The 25,278-nt window shown below is 35.9% G+C and overlaps 1 protein-coding gene and 1 long non-coding RNA gene across 3 annotated transcripts in view; one reads left to right on the top strand and one right to left on the bottom strand.

The window, feature by feature from the left end:
• CEP85L (centrosomal protein 85L) overlaps nt 1-25,278 on the bottom strand; it is a 113,552-nt gene that overhangs the window by 6,602 nt on the left and 81,672 nt on the right. For both annotated transcript variants that reach the window (XM_087718569.1, XM_087718568.1), the window contains 7 exons: nt 20,817-20,938; nt 12,442-12,559; nt 10,936-11,109; nt 8,060-8,212; nt 4,028-4,182; nt 2,092-2,209; nt 1,151-1,201 (listed from right to left, as the gene is read on the bottom strand). In XM_087718569.1, coding sequence (XP_087574695.1) covers nt 1,151-1,201; nt 2,092-2,209; nt 4,028-4,182; nt 8,060-8,212; nt 10,936-11,109; nt 12,442-12,559; nt 20,817-20,938 — 891 coding nt within the window. The remainder of the gene's footprint in view (nt 1-1,150; nt 1,202-2,091; nt 2,210-4,027; nt 4,183-8,059; nt 8,213-10,935; nt 11,110-12,441; nt 12,560-20,816; nt 20,939-25,278) is intronic.
• Nucleotides 745-8,063, top strand: LOC148045120 (uncharacterized). The gene is made up of 3 exons (XR_015697061.1): nt 745-871; nt 1,267-2,391; nt 7,788-8,063. It is a non-coding gene; the product is annotated as an uncharacterized LOC148045120 (long non-coding RNA).

Below are 25,278 nucleotides of genomic sequence, written 5' to 3'. Positions count from 1 at the left end.
ATATATAGAGCTAGAAATCCTATTCAAACTGTATAAAATCTTAGTAAAATAATTTAAAATCTCAAAGTCTCTTATATTACTATTATCAACATGTCAACCAATACTCAGGTTTTAGTGGCAAAAGAGCAATAACCTGTGTCTTCAATTTGCATAAATGTCATCCATTTCAACCATTTCAATACCATCTTCATAAATTCATGACGCTTCTGCATGACGATTCTATTCATGTAACATTTGATCAGTTAAAAAAAGTCCACTGGTACTAGGTAAGTTGTAATCACTTTTCCTTTTATATAATATATGACCACTGTTAATAAGCTAAGTAGTCCAATTTTTTGACAGCAAGTAAACAATTTCTCACAATCAAAAATGATCAATTCTCACAAACCCTTTCTACCAGATAAAAGCACTTTTATGATCAGAGTTATTTTTCCTGTTTGTGAATATACCCAAAGATGTCTGCTAAGTATTTTCTTTTTTAAAAAACCTACTCGGTTTTATTTTCTTGTTTCTTTTTAAAGAACAAACTAACATATTTTTGTACAAGGCAAGCTAAAGAGATGAAAAGGCAGAGAAAATTGTGGGGAAACTAATGTGGAAATACCAGCAAAGATATACTGTTAAGGTATCAGTTATAACTGTATTGTTTGCTCTTATGTGGGAGGTTTTTACTACTGAAAATGAACAGAGTAAAACTGGCAACTGTCTTCCTGCCCTCTTCCAGCAAAAACTCTATCCCCAATATCATAAGGCATTCTAGGCAAGTCAGCTTGTCATAAATCAGCAGCCAGGTGCATGCCAACATTAGTCAATAAATTCCAGCCTCACTTCACTGACACAACAGAAGTCCTGCTGATGGGGGAAATAACTGGTCTGTAAGGATAAGGTTTCCCTTTTCTATTCAAGATAGCCAGGTTATAGCATATATTCCTTTGTATGATTTATTTTTAGACTTTCAGTTCTAGATATTTCAAAGCAGCTTATGAATAAATAGAAAGCTAAATGACTGAAGCTATATAAATGATTAAATATTAGTAACAAAAGTAATGCTAGTTTATGAAATGCATTCACAGCTTTCTTTTATGATGAAAATGATTTCTTCTGATACAGACGGTAAACATGAAACTGTGAAAAAATCACATTGCATTACCTGTATCTCTAAAGATATCTCGGTGATCTGATTTTGTTGATTGTCTATGACCTGTTGAGGAAAAGAAGGTAATAACATTCTTATTTATGTTTCTGGTTTCCTTTATCTTTTTGAAGGACACACACTTTTAAAAGATATTGCAACATCAGGTTTGGAATTAACAACACAGCGAGACTGATGGGGAGCTTAGAAGTGTTAATATTCTGAAGGGCACTTACAGGAGGATGGGATGAAAGTGATGCGAGCCTTTAAAAAGGGACCCAGGGGAGTTCCAGTAATATATGCAACTGGAAAAATTGTAGAAATGACAATCAGAAAAGAACAACTAAAGACTGTTGCTGAATAAAATCAGCATGGATTTCACGAGGCATCCAACCACCCGGAGCTTTTGAGAATACTAATAGTCATGTTGGTTACTTTGCCGCCATTCCTGACCTTTAAGAAATCTCCTACAAAATTCCTCTTCAACAGCTTTTCAGGAAATTTTCCCAGTGGTCACGGGAGAAGAAGGACCTACACATTATGAATTGCTAACCAGTTAAAGCCAGAAGGCAGAGAGTGGAATCCGTGAGCAATTTTATTCATGGACGGAATGCTGGATGAAGATGAGAACTGGCTTGATCCCACTGAGATATTCTTAAGTTCTTAGGAAACTATATCTATAAATATTTAGATAGTAATGTTGGAATAAAATATCTTCCATTCAATATTACATAAATACATAATGCTAACAGCAGTAAGTCAGTAACTGGAGGCTTGCATTGGTTTGCCTCCATTCTCAATCTCTGTTTCTCTATCTGGACATACAGAAATCCTGAGTCACAGCACTTGCTGGTACTTCTTTTCTTGTTAATGGTAACAGAGAGGAAAAACTAATATGAGAGCAATATGGATGAAAACTGAATCACCTTGCTATTTAGACAACCATTTAATGTACTGACCTTATTAGCCTCCTCATTTTTTTCTTTGAGGTTTTCATTTTCACTCTGAAGCTGTTTTGCATCTAACATAGGAAGACGGACCCCATCTTCCAGGCATTTTTCTACTTTCTGTTGCAAGCTGTAGTTTACATTTTAGTAAGCAAAACAAGCAGACAAGTCAAAGAAAGCGTTTTGATTCAAAGACAAGAAAAATGAAATGGATAACACAGTTTCCTGTATCGGTTAAATATTATTCCCCCACCCTCCAAAAAAAGCCTTGTCCATGTAATATCCCTATGACATACAAATGTTCCAGAACAGGTAAGCATCTAACTTTTACTTATTATCATGTTTCAAAGATAAAAATATTATCACAATGAAAAATGTGTTTTAAAATAGAAACAAGACACTGCTTCAAATATGTATAGACTTTCAGGAGAACACAAAGCCAGCACGGTGGATTATACTCTCACAAACACCAGAGGTACCAAATGTAAGATGGAAACAATGCACTCAGAGATTTGGCTAACCATCCTTAAATATCTAACCTTTCATCATCTGAACAAGCTGTTTGTTTGTTGTACCTATCTTTTAGGAACACACGGTCATGAACTCAAGTGGCCCATACTTTAGGATATTCAAAATGAAATACTAAGATAACTTTTTGTTACTATCTATACTAAAGAATTATCATTTTTTTTCTTTTAATTTCTGTAACAGTTTTTCAAAAAACCTTATAAAACAAGGGATTCCAATTGCCTTATTTTAAGATCCACTTGCAATTGTTTCCAAATGGCATTGAAATGATACCACCAAACCTGGCAGTTCACAAAAACTCTGCCAGCCTTTAAAGATTCACATATTGTTAGTTTTGTTGCCAGAAGTTAAAATTGCTAATCTTTTGGATCCTGTGAGTTTCTTTCAGGAAACAGCAGCATAAATATACAACTTTCCAGGCTGACTTTATCATCTGTAGAGATTATGTATAGAAGGGAAATTAGAAGAAATTCTTGATGACTTCCGTGGCATTTTTCAGATTCTTCCTAATATTTTCTGCTAACTTTTAAGATGTTAGGCAGAAATGCCAAGAGCCAAACTGTCCCTCCAACATCATCAGCAAACTAGGTAAATGAAGTGGGTGGAGCTTCATCGAGGAGAACCATGTCCCATGAAGTCTTGACCAATAGAGGGGGGGGAACCCTTTTTTTTTCTTTTCTAGATTTATCACTCTTAGGAGTTTTTTGTTCTCTGTAGAGAAAAAGGCCTCATTTCACTGCAGAGGAAGGGAATTTTTTTTTTCTTGTACAGAGAGAAGCATGTTTCTTTTTTTGTACACAGATAAATTGAGTATTTATGCTGAAATAAAGAACTGCTTTGCTGTATTCAAAACAGGGAATAATCTTCCAGTCATCTGTATAGAGAAAAGCAGCCATTATTCCCTAGAGAAGAAATTTGAGAACAATTCTCCTTCCTAGGTTTGATCCTTTCATCAATGGGTGAAAGTTTACCATTTTCTATACGCGTGATCTTTTTTATGATTACTAAGCCACTATGTGTGAACACTGAAGTTTTGCCAGCTATACGAACCTTGAAAATTAATATCAGATTAGCCACACCTCCTGTAATTGATGGAGGATGTATTATAAAACATTAAAAGGACACTAGGTTGGAAAAGCAGCTTTAAACCATAAGCCAATCACTAATAACCATTTAACTAATGAATTAAATAATTCATTTGACGGAGTTTTTCCACCCCTTCCTTCCTAAAATCACAAGGATTCATATGCATTGAGTACCTTTTGCAAATGTGGCTTCCCTGCCTTCTGTGTGACATAGCAAAGCAATTCATACTAAAGTTTATTTCTACCAACCACACTAGAATTGAGTCAGCATGCCACTAGATGGAAATACCTTATATGCAGCAACACCCAGAAGGTGATCAACTATATTCTCATACCTTTGCACTGCAACTATCAATTCTTTTTCTTTCTTCTTCTGGCACACAAGCTGCAATTCTTTTTCTTTACACTGTGTCTCAGATTCATCCAGTTCCTTTTCTAACTTAACCATAGCAGCTTTCAGTTGCTTATATTTTTCTTCAAGACCAAGTAGCTGTAAAAGAAGAAGTTTTTTTCTTTACTATGCAGAGCTATGCTTGTCACAAGAGTCAGTGAGTTCTAATCCTTCGTAAGACATGTTCTTGGTCATTTGGGGACTGTAACTCTTTCTCAGCCCTAGGAAGAAACCAAGAGCCAACCACTTCGCCAAAAAGATTGCCAAAAAAATCTGCAGGACAGGGAGGGAGTGAGTGAGTGAAGATTTTCCCATAGACTTGCAAGAATAGAATCTGTTCTCTTGGTACCATTCAAAAGAGAAATGCAAAGCAAAAGAAAATAGTTTGCAGAGGCTATCAAAGCACAGCCATAAATTGTCCAGAAATTGTCATTTTTACAAATAACAACAGTTCTCAAGGGATAATGCAGAAGTTTCATGGATGGAAGGCAAAATGTGTTAAAGAAAAATCAGAAAGTCCAGTTGCATCTTTGGGACAAGAAATAATATACAAAACTTCCAGTACTTCAAAAAAATTTTTGAAGTTTCTAAAATTCAGCATAATTCATTTTCATTTCTTCTTTTGTGAGCCATTTATAGATCCAAAAGATCCAACCAAAAGTTTGTCTGGGCTTTGTACTATTATTAAATAGCAACAATAAAATGTTTCAGGCTTGCTGTTTTTTTGAATATTATCATCCTTAATGCATTGTATTCATATCCAATTTAAAAGTTTGTTACATTATAAGGATAGGGGGAAGCCTCATTTTTAACAATTTTTATAATGTAAATTTGTAATGTAAAAAAATAATTCTTATTTTGTATTACATTGACAGATTATGTTGGGCTTTTCTGGAAAATTAATTCTGTAATTATGATAACCTCACATCTATTAATTTTCAAGATGTTAAAAATAATGTATGTAATGCAACAGCTGGATTATTATTTATTTATTTTATTATTTATTTGGAGTTTTTATATGCCGCCCAATCCTAAAGGACTCCGGGCGGCTTACAAGAAATATAAAAACACATAACGACAAAACAATTTAAAACAACAGACATCCCTTGTACATTCATTCTAGTCGGGGCCGGACCTCAACAGTGAGGTCAACAGCCCCAGGCCTGCCGGAACAGCCAAGTTTTTACGGCTTTCCTGAAGGCCATCAGAGTGGGTATGGTCCGGATTTCCGGGGGGAGCTGGTTCCAAAGAGTTGGAGCAGCCACCGAGAAGGCTCTCCTCCCAGGGCCCGTCAGCCGACATTGTTTGGCCGACGGAATCTGAAGAAGGCCCAATCTATGGGATCTTACTGACCGCTGGGAGGTATGTGTCAGCAGGGGGTCTCGAAGGTATCCTGGCCCTAAGCCATATAGGGCTTTAAAGGTAATAACCAACACCTTGAATTGAGTCCAGAGACCAATTGGTAGCCAATGCAGCTCACGGAGGATAGGTGTAATGTGGGTGCACCTCGGCACACCCAATATCGCCCACGCGGCCGCATTCTGAACTAACTGCAGTCTCCGAACGCTTTTCAAGGATAGCCCCATGTAGAGCGCATTACAATAATCCAGCCTCAAGGTGACAAGGGCATGAGTGACCGTTAGAAGCACATCCCAGTCCAAATAGGGCTGCAATTGGTGCACCAGACGAACTTGGGCAAAGGCCCCCCTGGTCACAGCCAACAGATGATGTTCCAATTTCAGCTGCAAATCCAGGAGGACTCCCAAATTGCAAGCCCTCTCTGAGGGGAGTAAATTTTCTCCCCCCAGGGTTAAGGATGGACTGCCCAAACAGTCCTTCGGGGGCAGCATCCAAAGTCACTCAGTCTTATCGGGATTGAGCACAAGTTTGTTCGCCCCCATCCAGACCCTAACAGCCTCCATGCATCGGCACATCACGTCCACTGCTTCACTGAGCTGGCAAGGGGCAGAAAGATATAATTGAGTATCATCGGCATATTGATGGTACTTTACCCCATGCTGTCGCATGATCTTACCCAGCGGCTTCAATGTAGATGTTAAATAGGAGGGGGGACAAGACCGAACCCTGCGGCACACCACATTCGAGGGACCTGGGGGTCGACCTTTGCCCCCTGACCAACACCGACTGCGACCTGTCAGAGAGATAACAGGAGAACCACCGTAAAACGGTGCCTCTCACTCCCACCTCCCCTAGGCGTCGCAGAAGGATACCATGGTCGATGGTATCGAAAGCCGCTGAGAGGTCAAGAAGCACCAGGATAGAGGAATATCCTCTATCCCTGGCCCGGCAGAGATCATTGGTCAGGGCGACCAAAGCGGTTTTGGTGTTGTACCCAGGCCTGAAACCAGACTGAAAGGAGTCTAGATAATCTGCTTCATTCAAGGTCCGTCGGAGTTGAAGCGCCACCACCTTCTCAACAACCTTCCCTAAAAAAGGAAGGTTGGAGACGGTACAATAGTTTTTCAAAATAGCTGGGTCCAGGAAAGGCTTCTTGAGGAGGGGTCTTACCACTGCTTCCTTTAATGGTTGCGGGAAAAACACCTCCTGCAAAGATGCGTTGGTAATCATCTGGAGCCAGCCTTGTGTCACCTCTCTGCTGGTCGAAACCAGCCAGGAGGGGCACGGGTCCAGTAAACAGGTGGAGGCACTTATCGCTCCCATGGCCTTGTCCACTTCCTCAGGGGTGACAAATTCAAATTCATCCCAAAAAATCTGATTAAGACTAACCCTCGGCATCTCGGCTGGTACTGCCCAAGCGGAGTCCAGGTCTGTCTGAATCTGAGTGATTTTTATCCGACAGAAACTGAACAAACTCCTCAGCTCTTCCCTGCAAGGGTTCCCCCGCCTCCTCACCTTTCAGGAGGGAGCGGGTCACCCTAAACAGGGCGGCTGGGCGAGATTCCGCTGATGCAACAAGAGCGGGAAAATGCATACATTTTGCCGCCCGTATCACCACTAGATAAATCCTAATAAAGGCTCTTAATAGTGATCGATCAGACTCAGAGTTACTAGCTCTCCAACCTCGCTCTAGGCGTCTCTTTTTGCGCTTCATCTCCCGGAGTTCCTCGGTAAACCAAGGTGCCCTCCTGGATCTGCTGCCGAGGAGAGGCCTCAAAGGCGCAATCCGATCCAATGCTCCAGCCGCCGCAATATTCCAGGCAGCAACCAAAGACTCGGCCGGATTGCGGACAAGGGAGTCAGGTATCTCTCCAAGCTCCCTCTGAAATCCCTCCGGGTCCATCAGGAGTCTGGGGCGGAACCACTTAATCGGCTCCGCCTCCCTGCAATGGGGGAGTAGTGTCATGAAGTCAAGCCTCAGCAAGGAGTTATCTGACCATGACAAGGTCTCTATTCCCCTTAAATCAAGTTCACGTCTCCACTGCCCCGAGAGAAATACAAGGTCAAGCGTGTGTCCCACCTTATGAGTCGGACCCTGAACTACCTGGGTCAAGTCCATTATTATTATAAAATTGAAAATTAAGATCATTTTTCATAATTATTTTTTCCTTAAACACAGATGCATGCACATGTGTGCATACATACCCATTCCTTTTCACAACACACACACACACACACACACACCAACTGATGTACCTGTCAATTTAAAATCTGACAAGGAAATTTAAGGCAAGCAATTTTTATTTGTGCATTAAGATTTTCTCTTCTCTTTTTTCCTTCTGCAGAAACTCTCATATAACTTCTGGAAAGCAGAACCGGGAGGCTGCAGGGGAAACTAGGAACTGATACTCTAATATCAGTTGGGCTATTGCACTGGTATAGGAGCATTGTTGGATTTATGTCTGTGTATTCAATAATTCTGAACACAATTGATAGCTAAAGGGATTTCTGTTGGAAGTATGGAAACTGTATAGAGGACACTGTGGGTAGGTGGGAAGCACTAAAATGCAAAACCTCTGAAAGGGCTGCTTTTAAAGCAAAACAACACATCGATTACCTCTTTACTTTGCTTCTCAACATCATCCAGTGTTGGCAAATCAGCTAGGTATTTTTCAAGTGTTTCGATTCGCCTCTGTTTCTCTTTATTTTGTTCGAATTCTTTCTGGCATTTCTTTTTTAGGCTACTTATGTACCTGTCTCGGGTTCTGAGCTAGAAATAAAGGTAAGATTAGATGTTATGTAATGTGAAGCAAGAAACCAATAAAAAAGAATAGGTTGATTTATTTTTCAAACTCAATCACCTTTTTCCCCAGCACTATCTATTTATATATTACTAAAAATGTAACCTTTACCTAGTCAAAACAGTGCATCATAGGACAATAATTTTTGAAGCAAGGTACTTAAAATGGGCTAACTTACAGAATGTGTCCAAATTCTGGAGGCTAGGACTCCCATAGAATTGAAATTTGGCAAAGTTATATACCATAAAACATTTTAGGACATACAAATCATCATAAAATAGTTTATGACATAGTACTTAATGTCATAAAAGATTTCATATGTTGATATTTGACTGTGCTGTACTGTTTAATGTGGGCTATTTTCAAGGCAGATACATTTCTGAATCTAACCCAACATATTCCGGTAAAGGCAGTGTGTTATAAGTTCTGACATTGTTGAAGGCATTGAAGAATCTGGCAAGGAAATATCTCTGAAACAATAAATCCAATGGTCAAAGATTGTTTAGTATTTTAATAAAAATATCAGTGACATAATATAATGTTGATTTTTTTCAAAGACTGCATACTTTTGCTTAGTGTAATATTTTCATAATTAAACATTTCTACAAGATTCACCTACTTGTCTATCCGAACTATGTCTTGTTTTATTAATACCAGCACCCTAGAGACCAATTAAATTCTGCTTCCTGAAATTACCTGCCAAATCAGAGGGGGGAAAAAACCTTCAAAGTAGCATAATTTTTATTCTTGCTGGTACACTATGTCTAAGATGTAAAAAAATATGCATAAAATAGCTTTAATATTTTCTGTTTTTCTAAATGATGTTTTCATTTCAAGTAAGTACAAAATATTTTTTACAAAGACAAAAGATACTTATATTTAGTATCTATTACCATCCATTATATACCTTGTTTTATTATTTATTAAGTTCACTAATCACATTAAAAATGAACAATTGCATACAATTTGTATTAGTTTTAATGATTATAAAAACTAATAGAGATTACTAATTAAAAGAGCAAAGATAAACTAGAAACAAAATACCCAAATGTCATGCTAACAGGAGCGATCAACAAGCCAGTGGGAAAATATGATAGGTTTTTCAAACGCCATCACCCTGCCAACAAAAGTGTGTCAAGGCTATGGTTTTCCCAGTTGCAATGTATAGTTGTGAAAGTTGGACCATAAGGAAGACTGAGCGCCAAAGAATTGAGGTCTTTGAACTGTGGTCCTGGAGAAGACTCCTGCGAGTCCCTTGGACTGAAAGGCAATCAAACCAGTCAGTCCTAGAGGAGATTAAACCTGACTGCTCTTCATCTTTCCTAAAGATGAAACTCAAATACTTGGCCACCTAATAAGAAGGAAGGACTCACTGGAGAAGAGCCTAATCCTGGAAACAATTGAGGGGGAAAGAAGAGGGAGACGACAGAGAATGAGGTTGCTGGATGGAGTCACTGAAGCAGTTGGCGGGAGCTTAAATGGACTCTGGGGGTCGGTAGAGGACAGGAAGTCTTGGAGGGTTGCGATGGGTCGGACACAACTTTGCAACTAACAAAAAATCAAATACCATTTTACAATTTTATTTATGTATTCAATTTGTGGAACTGCTCACAGCACCAATGTGACTGTGTGGTTCACAACAGTATCAAAAGTAAAACTTTAAAAAAAAACTTTATATCCTTTTGTTGGTTTATTTTTATCTATTGTATATTGGAAAAAAATCATATATATTAAACAGTTTTGTGTTTTATTTTTTTTATCGATGGCTTTGTATGTTTCCATGTTTGTACTGATTTGTTTCAGGATATATATATTTATGCAAAGCTATCAATAAAACATTAAAATACAAAACTGTTTAATGCTAAAGTTCATAGGCTGCACAATTTGATTCATAAGATTAGACAATACTATTTTTCATATTTTTATCCATTTTCATAATTAGCTAAAGCTTAGCAAATATATTTTTCATTTTCAGACCATACAAAGCTGTACAGAATTTTGCTGAAATATGTGATTTTATTAGGATTGATATAATTTCTCTTTAAGTATTTATTTCGCTAGTGGCTATAATCTGAAACAAAACAAAAGGTGAGGTAATAAAGAACACAAAAACAATGGTGAAACTGAATTAACTATGCACACTACGGCAGGAGACCCCAACCTCCCAGGCCACGGACTGGCACGAGAAATGTGGTGTGCCAGAAATAGGGCCATGAATATGAGCAAAGCTCCATCTGCGTATACATGGGATGCAGACAACACATAAAACCACACCCCCTCCAGTCAAAGAAAAAGCCTCTCTCCATGGAACCGGTCCCTGGTGCCCAAAAGATTGGGGCCCGCTGCATTAGGGTATAACATGAAGTATAAATTCTATCCCACAAGAGAATGAATTGGATGTAGTCATTTAAACCTAACTCTCACTTAAATCAATGAGACTTGTCACAAGCAATTTGTCGGGATGATTTCAATGAAACTAATATTCAATTATCTTTATCTGAAAATATAGGGCACTATAAAGCAATAAAGAAGAAATGTTTCTCTCAATTATACGAAACGGGAAAATTATCCTAGTGAATGATCTAAATATCCAGTAAATAAATTTGCAGCCTGAAATGCAGCATACACCACTAACAATGTATGCTTGAATTATAGTGATCAAATGATTCAATAAAGTCAATATGAGACTCACCTTCTCTTCCATTTTCTTTTTATCTTCATTGGATTTGTTTACTATTTCTTTCAAAAACTCACTGAGTTGCATCTCCTTATTTGGTACTGATGCAAGCTTAACTTGCTCCCTTTCACATTGGGTCAAAGATCTGTCTGTAAATTGAGCTGGCATTGATGGTTTCTCATACTGAGGCTGGTTTAAGAAAAGAACAAAAAATAAAAATATAAAAAGGATTCCTTGAATAAGTTCTGATTAACTACCACACAGCTGAAGGAAGGCTCTTCAAAAAGATTCTCTTACTAGAATTTTTGAATCAGATGCCTGCTGGCAAGATAGGAATGGTTGTGAGATGCCAGCAATTGACAAATGAACCTTCTTTCTTCCTGAATTGGACCTTGGGGATACGCTGGGATACTGTTTTCCTTTGTGCTCACTCTGCAAAGTGGCAGACAGTTCTGCAGGTCAGCCAAGGAGGAGGGAAGGAGTGATTTCTAACCTTCCTTGCCTGTTTTTCATGAGCAAAATCAATGAGAAAGCCAGCAGGAATTTCAAAATTGTTCCTGCTTCTTTGCCTGTCTGGGGTATGTTTCTTTGTTTAGGTAAGGAAATATCTATGAAAGGATGACCGAATGAGTCATTGGCTTTCTAGTATACAAAAGCATAAGGGAAAAATCAACTATATGACCAAAAGTCTGTATTTTAAAGTCATACTACTATTCAAACCTCTAACAATACAATAATAAACAATATTAGTGACATACATACATACATACATACATACATACATACATACATACATACTGTATCTTTCGGACTATAAGATGCACCAGAGTATAAGACGCACCAAGATTTTGAAGAGGTAAATTTAAAAAAAAAAATTGTTTTCACTCTGCAGGCCTCCCAAACCCTCTGCATGCCTCGTTTTTTGTTAAAAACGGAGCATGCAGAGAGTTTGAGAGGCCTGCAAAGTGCTTCTGGGGGCTGGGGGAGGAGCAAAAATCAGCAAAATATGACCTGTTTTTCACGAAACTGCCCCCTTTTTTTTTGTTGCAAAAAACCAGGGCATGCATAGGCTTTGGGAGGCTTATAGAGTGCTCCTGGGGGCTAAGGGGACAAAAGTGGGTAAAAAGGCTCATTTTCCACTCATTTTTGTCCTCTCCAGCCCCAGGAGCACTTTGCAGGCCTCCCAAACCCTCTGTATGTCCATTTTTGTGAAAAACAGGATGCGCGGGGGTGGGGTTTGGGGAGGACAAAAATGCTGTATTCAATTCTTTTTTTAGGGAAAAAGGTGTATTATTTCCAGTGTAAGGAAATAATAACACATATAATGTACTGATTTCAAACAATATTCAAATGAAAAAGTGCTCCTTTACGCTATGCATCAAATTCCTTTTATACTTCGAAATGTGGAAAGCAGGATGTTTCATTATAATGTTAATATAAACTTGTCCTTAAGGAGGTTGAATTATTTAGGATTTTCATTAGACTAATAATAACAAATACAGATCAAGAACCTCATCATACCTGGAAACTATTCATGTATGATTCTTCACAATTTACAACATGCCCTATTCTTGCTTGTTGAGCTCGTAGTTCATTCTCTCTTATTTTTTGATACAGAAGGCTAATTTGCTGGTTTTGCCTGGAAATTATAAGAAAGGAAAAAAGTCAATTCACTTGAGTCTTATTTTCAACTTCAATTTTCATCCTCATATACATTTGAGATGGAATTAGCATTTTATTATCTCAAATGTAGTTTTGTAATTTGTATTGACTGTTTGAATTAAATTAATGAGGTGATCAACATTTTATTCCTGTCCCTGTGATTTTCATTGAGCATATAAAACTCTGATGTCTATGAAGCCTTCTGATTCACTTGAGTGGATTCACACCACTTTCGACACTTAAAAAATAAAAAAAATGATTCTTCTTCTTTTGTTGATCTGAATGGGGAAAGATCCCTTATGTAAATGGCATTCTTAATGGGAAATGCAGAATGTAAGTTATCTCAGAACAGAAAATGTTTCTCCAACATATATCAATGAATCTGCAAATGGTATGTAAAATTTAACTTTTATATATTTTACTTATGCTATAACAATATATTTTTATTGCACTTACATATTTGGATTCATGAGTACATTCCAATTTCCATGCATTTTCATACCAAGGTAACACCTTTTGATTATTACATACTGTAGCTTGTAATTCACCTGACTTAACCTGTACCCTTGAAAGTGCAATTGAAAGAACTCAGTTCTTGTACCTCTACAGCTTGTATGGTTGGGAATTCCTTTCCCAGTTGCTGCTTCCCCCAGGAAAATCTGGGCTACTTATTTTCCTTTTTTCATGTTACATAATTTATGTCTCCCACCCCAAGCTAATTAGCTTTCTCAAACGGTTTGTCAGGGCGAGGCGAGGCATTCCTCAAAGGTCCATTTTATTAGAGATGCAATATTGGCACATCTGAGAAAACCCGAATGTGAAAGCTTCCAGGTTTCCCTATTGAAAAGAAAATCCAAGTCCCTGCCCCAGTACCCACATGTCCATCACATGTTACAATCAATGCACTGTCCCAACTGGGGATGTTTCCCAGTCCCACCCCTTCAGATGCAGGGCAGAGTGGCCTTGACTCTCAGAGAAAGGAATGTTATTATGACTATATATCTCTAAATGTGGCAGGCCTGAAGATCCAATGCCCAAGATGGCTTCCAGGCCTGACACTGTTTCTTTTTGGCAGCATACATCTATTGGATGCACCTTAATTACAGACATTCAGACAACTACTAGACGGCAAGCAAGATTTTTAAAAAAACAACATCAATTTTTTATTGCCACCAAGTGATCATTAGATTGAAAGGTTGACTTGTTGATTCTTAATTTTTTTTCTTTAACTTCAATCAGTTGTTGATACAATCTGAAAGGAAAAAAATGATATCGCATGGAGTAGCCAAATTGTTGTGCATAACAACTGGAGGAAGCTTTTCATATACTAAAAAGTCTCCTCCAACCAATATGCCCAGTGTTCCTGAAGCTGGAATTTTAGTGAAGAAAGCAACACAATGACCACATTAGAATGTTGTGCATTCAAGCTGTTTGGACAGCAGACCAGCACAGAACCGAATCCAAGTTATAGAACATTGTGGTGGCAGCAAGATTTAGGGTGCCATGATATCCTGCTAGCTGTGGGCAAAAGCAGCTGAATGTCTTACTAGGGATGACTTGTTATACTCAAATCTAATTTTAAAAAAATGGATCAATGTTAATATTTTCTTTAATTTTTAAGCAATTAGCTAGGACAACTTTAATTTTCCTGATTTGAACCTTTAAAAGAGAATGTAAAAGATGATGGCTATTCAAAAAGCGTATCAAAACAAACTCTACAGGAATATCTTCAATTCTGTAAATAATCCTCTAAGTCTCTGGAGTTGTCTGACAATAAAAGTCTTGTGACTTGTGCATTTCATTGTTGATAATGTTGTATGATGGCTATAATCCTTTGGTACCTCAACAGCTGTTACTGGTAATCCACTATGTAACTCCATGTTGATAAGGCTTTACTAAAAGGAAAAAATGCAACATGCACTTCGCACTATGATCCCAGAAATCTACTCAGCCTTTGACAACTGAAATAATATGACAACAGTGCTGGTCTAGAAATAATACTAGTATCTTTTAGATTGTTAAATTTAACTTGTTAAATGTTCTCAGGTTTCTGCTATGGAGAAATCCAAATTCACATACCAAAATAAAATGGTTTACTCTCAAATCAATCATGGCTTCTTTTAAAAAAATAGTTTACTTTAGTTAAGCTGTTTAAAATCCTTTTTTAAAAAAAATCATTTCCTTTTAAGGTACTTCTAATTTCCTTGCTGAAAGCCCCTATTTATTGATCACATTTTGCAAAGTTAGTTGCACCTATCACACAGTAAAATATCAATCATTTTGATATTTGATAAATTGCACTTGTCAGAGAGTAAAATATCAATCACAATCATTTGTTCTCAGTGATAAAGTAAGCTGCACCTACAAGTCAGATTCCTGTAAACATTGATTAATTGTGATTCATTAATTAATTAGACAACCTACCTGTCTTTCTTTAGTGGACAGAAACAGAAGCAATAACTCTGTAACTATCAAAGAGAAGCAGAGAGATCCAAACAATTGATATTCTTTCCACTGGATCCAATAAAAATAAATTAATATGGATAGTTGCAGAGATGATGATTGCATGCCGTTCCAGGAGGATATGTCTGGGGAGTGCTATCCTAGAATCTGAAGATCCTTCCTTACAAAGCATTCAGAATTTATAATCATAAAGTTGGAACTGGGCATTTAAGCTAATGAATCCATCTCCTGTCTTGGGGCAAGAATTCAAATTAAAGCATCCATGACAGTTTCTGCTTGAACATATTTAGTGAACAAAGAGCCCATTAGTTCCACTGCCAAATTGTTCTGAGTACCATGAAGCCTTTCTAGCAATCCATGAGAATTTACTTTCTGTATCTATTATTTCATGTCCTGCACTATGGAGCAATGGAGAACATGTCTTGCTCTTCAGTTTGACATATTTCAGATATTGTATTTAAAGAATTCTATTGGATCCCCAGTCTTTTCTTCTCATGATCAAGAATTCCCTATTCCTTTAAACTCTTTTCTTTTTAGTCCTTTGATTATTCTAACTCCTTTTCTCTGAATGTCCCAGATTATTTGAATCCTCATAATATGAGATAACAGTGTGGAACACAATACTGGAGATGATACTGCAATGCACTGTGATAGTAAACATATTACTTCCTGTGATTTCCTATCAAAATGATATATCTTCTTTTAACTTCTCAGAGAAGAGATAAACAGGTATTATGACATACCCCCATGTGAATTTTATTTATTTGATTTATTTAGAAAAATTTATATGGCTGCCCAACTCACTCTCAGCTTACAAAGATGAAAACCCCAATATGAAAACAATAAAAAGCAATAACTCTCCCCACACCCCCTGGCAACAATTCTCAAATAAGCCATTTGATGAGCTCCATTCCACTGTGGGGTCCCCAGGCCTGTTGGCAAAATCAAGTTTTCAGGGTCTTGAAAAAGACTATCAAGGTGGGGACCAATCTTATCTCAAGTATGATGCTCTACAGGGAAGGAGCCACTAGGGAGAAGGTCCTTCTTCCTGGTCCTATTAGATGGACCTTCTTAGAAGGCGGCCCATAGAATTCCCAACCTCCCCACTCTGGTGGGTTGGGTAGAATGATATAAAACACTGTGCTGTATGGAGATTTTAAAAGATCTGTTAGTTCAGTACTGGTAGAAGGTTTGAACTATATAAAATAGTATCTAGCTATTCATGTCTTAAAAGTCCCATTAAGGATGAAACTGGTCATGGGTTACCTCTTGTTAGTCAATATTCCTGTCATATGGAAGCTATATCTAAATTTATGAATTCCAAAACTGCATTGACAACCCCATCATATTATTGATTCATATTCAATCTGCAATGAAATACTATTTATACATCTTTTCCTCATCCTGGAATGCCCCATCCACAATAATCCACTGTATTCTCCAAGCAACACACCTCATAATAGCGCTATTACGATCCTAATGACAAGAAGATTGTTTATTCATGGGTTTTATTATTATGTAAGTCTATTTATTTATTGCATTTCTATCCCAGCAGTCAGGAGACAAACTCTTGGCAATTTTGTTATGCAAAGTGTGCTGTTTATTTCATTAAAGATCTACTTTTGTATGTTACAGATATATATCTCCTAATATATATGCCTTACCAGAACATTGTTTTCTTATTAAGGTAGCCACTACTGGAAGAAAATTTATTAGACCTATATAGACAACTGTCAATTTTCAATGCTGATCTCTTACAGAATACTGAACATATTTCTTGACTGAACTTTTATGAGCTGATCACTCTTCTCAAATCTTTTCTCTAAATATCTCTTGTGTTTTTGAATAAAGCCATTTTTTTAAGATTAGTGAACAAATCTTGTAATATCAATCTATAGCAACCTTAAATAAAAATCAGAGTAACATACTGTTTCCCCATTACACAATTAGGCTGATGTAGCAGTGATGATATGCAAAGTTCTGTTTACAGCAACAGGGATTCCATAAACAGAAGTGAGCTAATGTACCTATGGCTACTTGGAATACTTTGTGCAGACAGGATTGTGCTATATGAAGATGAATGGCTATCCGTGCACACACACACACATAGAAAATATACAGATGGCTGTTCAGCTGATATTGCATTCTATGATTCATTACAGGTTATTCTTCTTTATCACTTCCATTTTTCCCCTTTCACTGGAAACTGTATCTTATTGGAGATGTATAAATCTTCCCTTGAGAAGCCAGGAAAATATCTCATGCTGACAGTTATTTTCTTTGTACAACTCCTCCACTGTTATATTGGAAGACAGAAGAGGCCACTTTGTTCTCCCTCCTTTCCTCCTGTTAATTATAAATGCTGATTCAATTTAATTTCTTCCTAATGGGTTTAATAAAACATGAAGTTGGTTATTTCAAAAACCAATCCCAAGATTCTTCTTTCTTTTCTCCTCTACATATACAGTATTTTAAACATACTGCATACAATTTACTGGCAGATAAACATGTGCTAAGAGGCAATAGATATTTAGTTGTACATTTACTCTTCACATATTTACTTATAGATGCTGATTGAAATTGTATTGATTCTGTCTTCCTTTCAACAGATGTTACTTAAATATGGACAAACATGAAATATTGGGGGCTCCTTGTTATTTTATATACAGCTTTCAAATTCAGAATGTGTTCAATTGTTATATAGTCTGAACTAGTTTTTCTCTATACTCTACATTCAGAAAACTAAAGTTATTTCAGGTTCAATAATATTTTCAGCTACTAAATTTGATTCCATACCTGCACTATCTTCTTTAAAAGTTCAGTAACTAATTTGTTATTTTGAAGTCAAATGTAACTGTATTCAGATACATTTTATATAATTTTGTTTGCTGTTATTGCTATGATATAACACAGGCAAATAAACACAGATACATGTTAAAATGATAAACGTTTGTTGGCAAGATTTCAGAAGTGATTTGCCATTGCCTGCTTCCTAGAGCTGAGACAGAAAGACTGGACCAATATCACCCAGTTGGCTTTGTGCCTCACAATCTCCTGGTTTCTATCCTGTGCCTTAATTACTACATCAAATTGTATCTCTTATTGCCTTTGCTTTAGTGAAATTGTTGTCATATTTGACCAAACATAAGATAAGACTAGAAAATATATTTCAATTTATCCTGGATATTAATTCTTGTCTTCTCAAATGAAAAACAGCATGTACAATATATACTTCATTGATATAAATCTCTGATGAAGCCAGATTTAGAGTAGTGGAAAAAGTCCAACTATGTGTGAGTGGATATCCACTCTTGCAATGGAACTTTCCCTTGCTCTCTTTCAATTTGATGCCAGTTCTCTCGTATGTAACTGAGAAGTCACAGGATCTTCAAGAAGGCGAGAGGATATGTTATGCTATCAGATGTTGTACCATTGTTGCACGCCTTTACTACCAATGATGCCTAGTTTTATTACTCGGCTCTGAAAAGCATATTCCAAAACTCAAAACAAAATAATAATTTTCAGCCATCCCACAAATGTCTTCACAATTGTTTTTATTCCATTAAAAAGGATTACTTTTAAGTAAGCATGCCTAAGTTTTCAGCAATAAAAGAACAAAGGGTTGAAGCACTGTTTCTACAAGCCTGATAAAGGTTTATAAAATGAATAGCTCTATAACACTAATAGAGAGCATTCCCTCTCCATTATAGCATTAGTACTTGGCATGAGAACTTGGAATTAGAACTGAAGCTGATTAACAGTAACATTCCTTCCAAAAGGGCATAGCTTGGTAGAATCCTAAGAAATTACATTAGCTGCTTGTTAGATGGCTTTTAGAAAGAACAAGCAGGACCCTGTAACCCATGTTGGAATGTATCCCAATATTTTTTAGGCAGTAAAAAAAAAAGAACAATCATATAAAAGGGCAAGAACAGCACAACTGTGCAAAGTTGAATTTAAGTTTCTGAATATTTAAAAGTACATGCAAACAGCATGCAGTTCAACAGAGCATGAGGCAAATTGATTCACACAAACAGTGAATTTGCTAGGAGGAATTCTACGGTAGAATTTAATCATATTAAATTTAAAACCAATTCTTGGATATGGCTCAATTATGCATCAAGCAATATCAATATGGCTTTGTTCTGTCACTGATCAAGTCAAAGCAAATACAACTCTACAAGGAACATAAACCATGCAAACAGACTCACAATGTTAACCATATTTCTATTAATGATGATCAATGATCATCATATTTCTATTATGATGGTCAGCAGCTACTTCAGAATTTCAAGTATTATTCCATTATGTGGAATGATACTCCTCCAAATCTTAACCTTTGAGTTTATCTTTCTTAAAAAAGCCTTTTGAACACCACTCTGTTGTTTAAGTGAGAACACAGCAAATGCTATTATTTCCAGGGACTTATGTCATATGTCTAGCATTTGGAATTTATTCACACTACCATTCTAGGTAATCCTTGCCAATAAACAGTGCCAGTATTAGCACGAACACTTCAGTAGACATGTGTAATATGCCATGGCCAATCAAGGTCAAAACAATTGAAAGTACTGTAAAGAAGTAGTTGCATAGTGTAGGTTATCTTCAAGAGAGCCAATGCAAGGCACAAATGTAATACTATGCAAAACCATGTAAGAAAATATTACTCCCTCTAGTGTTAAAATGTAGTGTTTAATAATTGCTAAGTAATGAAAATAATGAGGCAATATAAAAATAAAGCAAAACTAAATCATATAGCAGTTAGGCAGAAGGGAACAGGAACTTTCCCGTGGCTTCACACCTTTATTACAGTCATCTAATGTTGGTGCTTTATAAACAATTTCAATTAAACTGTCAACATTTCTTAATGAATTATCTTCAAAGAGTCATGAACCGTTTTTATCTTTCAATCAATCCATGCAAACAGAAGTAATGCTGAGAATGAGAATGTATATTTGTGGTTATCTTGTTGTATCAAGGAAATGCTAATCACAGCCCAAAATCTATATAAAGGTATACCTTTGCCATAATGATTTCAGTATGGATGTCACTTTTTTAAACATACTTAATCATATGCATTTGTTTTTATTATGTGATTTTCTTCATGCAAGTATTAAGAAAAGCAAAGAATACCTAGGTACACCAAAAGGTCGGTTGCTGGACCCATAAAAAAGTGAATTAAGAAAAGACTACACAGGGTCCCATTAATAAATATGAATATAAGCAGCCATGTTGCATCATATGTTTTACATAAACCTTCAGAAACAACACATTGACAATTGCTTATTGGTTTAAACTGAAATGGACCAATTCCATAGTACTGTTCAATTTTAATTACATCTTATTTAACAATAATACTTTTTATATATCAGTGTAGTTTAATGCAGAGCTTTGTTATGCTTTGACAAACAAAGGTAACCAGAGATTAAAATATTCAGCATTAGAGTACATTTATTTTATTCATTTTTTATTATTTTTATGCCACCCATCTTTCTTATAAGGCTTACAAAGTAGAAAAACAAGTAGAAAAATTACCACTATACAAATTAAAAAACCATATACAAAATTGTGCATAAGTTATATACACAAGGTATATATAACTCCCGCTATATTGTTATATAAAGGTACACAGTTATATACCAGAACTCTAAATATGTTTCTACTACCTAAAACAGCCCCAGAGCCCACTACTCAAAGATGGCAAAATAAGGGACTGCTTTGCTTTGCAAGGCAAATCTGAAGCAAATTGAGGGTACAATAGATATACTTACCTATCAATCACAATTTCTTTTTGCCTTAACAGCCCTTCTTTAATTCTCATCAGGGACTCCCAATTATTATAGTCCTGAAAGTTTGTAGCTGGATAACTTTGATGGTACGATCCACCCAGAACCTGCACAAAAATATGCATTATAACATTAATAAATCAGAAAATGAGAAAAGTCTACCTTCCTATCATATTTATACATTTATAACATTTATCAAGGTGCTTAATCATTAATAAATAGCCAATATACTTCATGAATATATTTGGAAACTACAAATTCCATGTTCTTTCTTTAAGATATACCTGAAATATAACTGTTTCACATATTATAGAAGCTTTAATCTGCAATATTTCTGTGTAATGTTTTCTTGTTTTACTTTTTTATGAAAGTGAAAGCTAACTGAAGCGTTAACACAATTAAAAAAAAATTACTTCTTTTTCATCATCATGGGATTCATTGGTTATGCTTTGGAGACATGAATATCTCATACCAAGAAGCTGGGCCACTGACCATTTGTTCAGCATTTCAATGACGCTCATACATAATACAACTATATCAATGAAAAATGTAGTCTTTAATTTTTCTTTACAATGACGTATGAAAGTCAGCTCTATGTAGGGCTCAAGAGGAGTTTCAAAAATTAGGCATATCTCAAAGAAAGCTAAGCACAGTTGGATTGATTAGTGCATACAAGGCAGACTGCCAATAAATCCCAGGATTGTAGGCTACCAGGAAAGTTGAAAAATTTCCAAAGCAGGCAATGGTAACCCAACTTGGTACTATTGCCAAAAACGTACACAGATGTCTGGGTAACCAGTAGTTAAGATTCACTAGAGGAAGCTTTTTCCTACTAAGCATGGGGATTAGATCTGATGATTAAATGCCACTTCCTACTCTACAATTTTCTCCTGAATATCAGCATGACATTTTAAAAGAAACATATTTTCATCACAGTAAAAATGTATGAGAGCCTGTTTAGTGTAGTGGCTAAAGTCATTAGACTAGAAGCTGGGAGACAGTGAATCTACTCCTGCCTTGGGCATAAAGCCAGCTGCATGACTTTGGGGCAATCTCTCTCTCTTTCTCAGCCCTAGGGGAAGACTAAGGCAAACCACTTCCAAAAATGTTGCTAAAAAAAACTGCAAGGAAAAAAAAGACAGGTAGTCCTCAATTTACAACCATTCATTTAGTGGCCATTCAAAATTACAATGGACCTTAAAAAGGGATTTATGACCTAATTTTGAAGTTCTGACATCCAGCTCCCCACTCCAGGTCACGAGATAATATTTTGGACCCTTGGCAACTGGTCAGCATTTATGGTCATTTACAGTGTCTTGTGGTCATATGACTGCAATTAATGATGTTTTTTGCTGAGGCTCAATTATGGTTGTAACTCAAGGACTACCTGTACCATTCTGCAACCAGAAGAATGTTTTCTAGATCAGTGTTTTTCAACCTTGGCAACTTGAAGATGTCTGGACTTCAACTCCCAGAATTCCCCAGCCAGCATTCGCTGGCTGGGGAATTCTGGGAGTTGAAGTCCAGACATCTTCAAGTTGCCAAGGTTGAAAAACACTGTTCTAGATCATCTCTACTCCTATAGTACTGGTTCCTATCTTAAATCTCCCTATGAGTTTTGTTTTGTTGCAGTATGTAAGGCATATGTAGGATATATATTATGTATCTTTTTTCTTAAATACCAGAGTTGGAAAATTTAAGACACTATATTTTTATTAATATATCAGTATAAGCTAATTTATTTCTTTAATTGTCATTTATTTCTAAATGATCAATCTCAACTGTTTTTAATACTTAAATACAACTTTTAAATAATGTATTCATAAAAGAAATGCTGATTCAATCAGGTGAATCTAAGCAACTTACAGTACACTATTTTATCAGTGCTATTAATGTAATTTGTTTGACCTACAAATATTCAGAACAGAGAACTTTTGATTCTGTAGTGTACAGAACTCTCACAGCAAGTTCTGAAGCAGAAAAAAAATCCTGCATGACTAAAAGACAGATTATGTGATATTTCTAAATATTAAAGGTAGCATCCTAAAAGAGTCAATAAGTCAATTTAATTAATCAGTAGATTACTAAATTGGAGGAATCCAAAAGATTAAGAATAAACTATTTAAAAACTATAGCTGAACTGCTTCTGAAGCCCAGTACAACAATTTTGTGATAGGCATGATTTTCTTTCAGTATACACCAGATAGTACTGTATATTATATAGACCAATGAAAGTTACCTATGTGAGCTTGGCTTTGGTGTCTACATTTTAGTACTGTAAAAATATGAAGAATACATTGTAAAGCAAAAAATACAAAATTTAGAACATGCAATGTGAATACTGCTTAAACTGTGCACTTAGAATTTCCTATAATTTCAACTGTTGGATTTTGTATTTGGGAAAGATTCTTTCAATACAAAACATACAAATCTTTTTATGTGCTTTTTCCTCCAAAAATTATACTAATGGGGTCTGCATATATGTAATTTACAATATTTCAGATGGTACCCATGCTTACTACTATATAATGTGACAGAAGACTTGATCAACCCAGATGCCAATCTAAGAGAAATGCAGAAACCTTATATTCTGAATTCAGTGTGTCAAGTCAAATCACATACTATCCTCAGCTTCTGAGTAACAATCTAGTGCAAATTCATTTAGCAATTTTACATCCAGGCAGGAAATATTTCATGGAGCCTCAATGAGCTATTTTACCTGCTTTTTCTCTTTTAATTAAATATTAATATTTAACATGAAGAAAAACATTTATCTGTCTCATATGTGATGTTCTAATTCATCTCTTCTTCTTTTGTAACACTTTTACAACCAACACACTTCATTGAGACAAATACTTGCAAAGCGTTTACACACTCATGGATCAGTTACAAAATTTTAAGACAGAAAATATGTAATACATTAATAAATTCTGTGATGATCTACTCTATAGTTAGTCACACATTTTCAGAAAGTTTCAACTTATATTCTGGCCAATGTTATAGACAACACTTTTAGGTGGCACTTCAGATGACGTTCAGAGCAAGTGTGTCTGGAATTTTCCAGAGATAACAGAAGGTCTCTCCTAAGTATAGAAACACTTGTTTTAATAAGTGTTTATATTATCTTCTTATTACAATGAAATTCACTAAAGATCATTACACCCATTCACCTTCTTTGAAGTTCCTAGAGCCCTATTAATTTTTAAAGGCTTATCAATTTTTAAATTCTGAAATGTAAAGTATAATAACATTATTCCTGAGCCCCAAAATGTTACTATTCTATCTTATAGTCCACCAACAGGTAGCAAAATAAGCCTTTTACAAGGGAAAGAAGCTATCTTGTCCTATTTGTCATCTAGAAAAGTAGCCAACTTCTGACAGGATCTATACTTGCTGAAAGTGCAATTACTCCATTAAGAAAAATGAAAATGTATAGTGAGAAAAAGGTAGAGTTTAACCTTTTGTTTCATTCCAGAAAATTGACCTCTGCAACTTGACACTATAAGGATTTTTGATAGGCCACTTTAAAAAATCAGCAGCTTGATAAAAACTGAGGAAAACATATATCTATTGCCTTCATAAAATTCTAAATGATAATCACTGGAATATGACTCCATGAATAAAAATTCATGAAAAGATAATTATGAATATAAGAAAATACAGTGTATATTTAGTTCCAAGAACCTTTAAGAGTAGATAAGGACATGCTATCCATACATCTAAAGCTATTTGACTGTACTACTATTCTCCCATGTACTTTTATTTCTGAACATGAATATAAATATTTTGGTTTTAATGTGTGAATGTTTTCCTATAAATATGCAATGTATATTTTAGAGCAAAAAAAAATGCTAGTAAACAAAGGTAAAGTGGAAAAAGTAAGCTATCAAATAATATAGGATATTAATTAACATTCATTCCTCAATATGCTGGCTTATTGCCAAAATGTGCATTCATAATAAAAAGAGAATAATACAATATTGATTTCACAGAATATTTTCAGTACAAGTCATACTCATGGGATTGTTGAGATGGAAAAAAAATGGAGACCAGATTCATTTGTTCAAGAATTGAAGGAGCTACTATAGCTCCTTCAATTCTTGAACAAATGAATTTGTGCATTACTAAATTAATGCACCAAACCACTTGTCAGTAAACAGAATTCAGCTGCACAGAATGCCACGTATTAAGTAAATCATTGTTTCAAGACAAAAGACTTAGGTCTCCCACAAAAGTCACTGAAACCAGCTGAAATGTGCCATGAGCATACAACATGTTTATGACTTACGGTATATGAATCTCCACAGGACTGCTATTAACCAATGGCAAAAAACTGCATATCACAGTATTGTAGTTCAGAGATGACGAAGATGACTTAAATTTATTATGGCCATCCATTCCAAAACTCATAAGTCTGGATGGTTTACAATATATCAAAATATGTAAT

The sequence above is a fragment of the Thamnophis sirtalis genome, unplaced genomic scaffold, assembly GCF_051295495.1.
Source record: "Thamnophis sirtalis isolate CommonGarterSnake01/CBP01778 unplaced genomic scaffold, rThaSir2_p1.2 scaffold_6, whole genome shotgun sequence".
Classification (NCBI taxonomy): Eukaryota; Metazoa; Chordata; class Lepidosauria; order Squamata; family Natricidae; genus Thamnophis; species Thamnophis sirtalis.
Note: the sequence above shows the minus strand (reverse complement) of the source record. Positions and strands in the feature narration are given on the sequence as shown.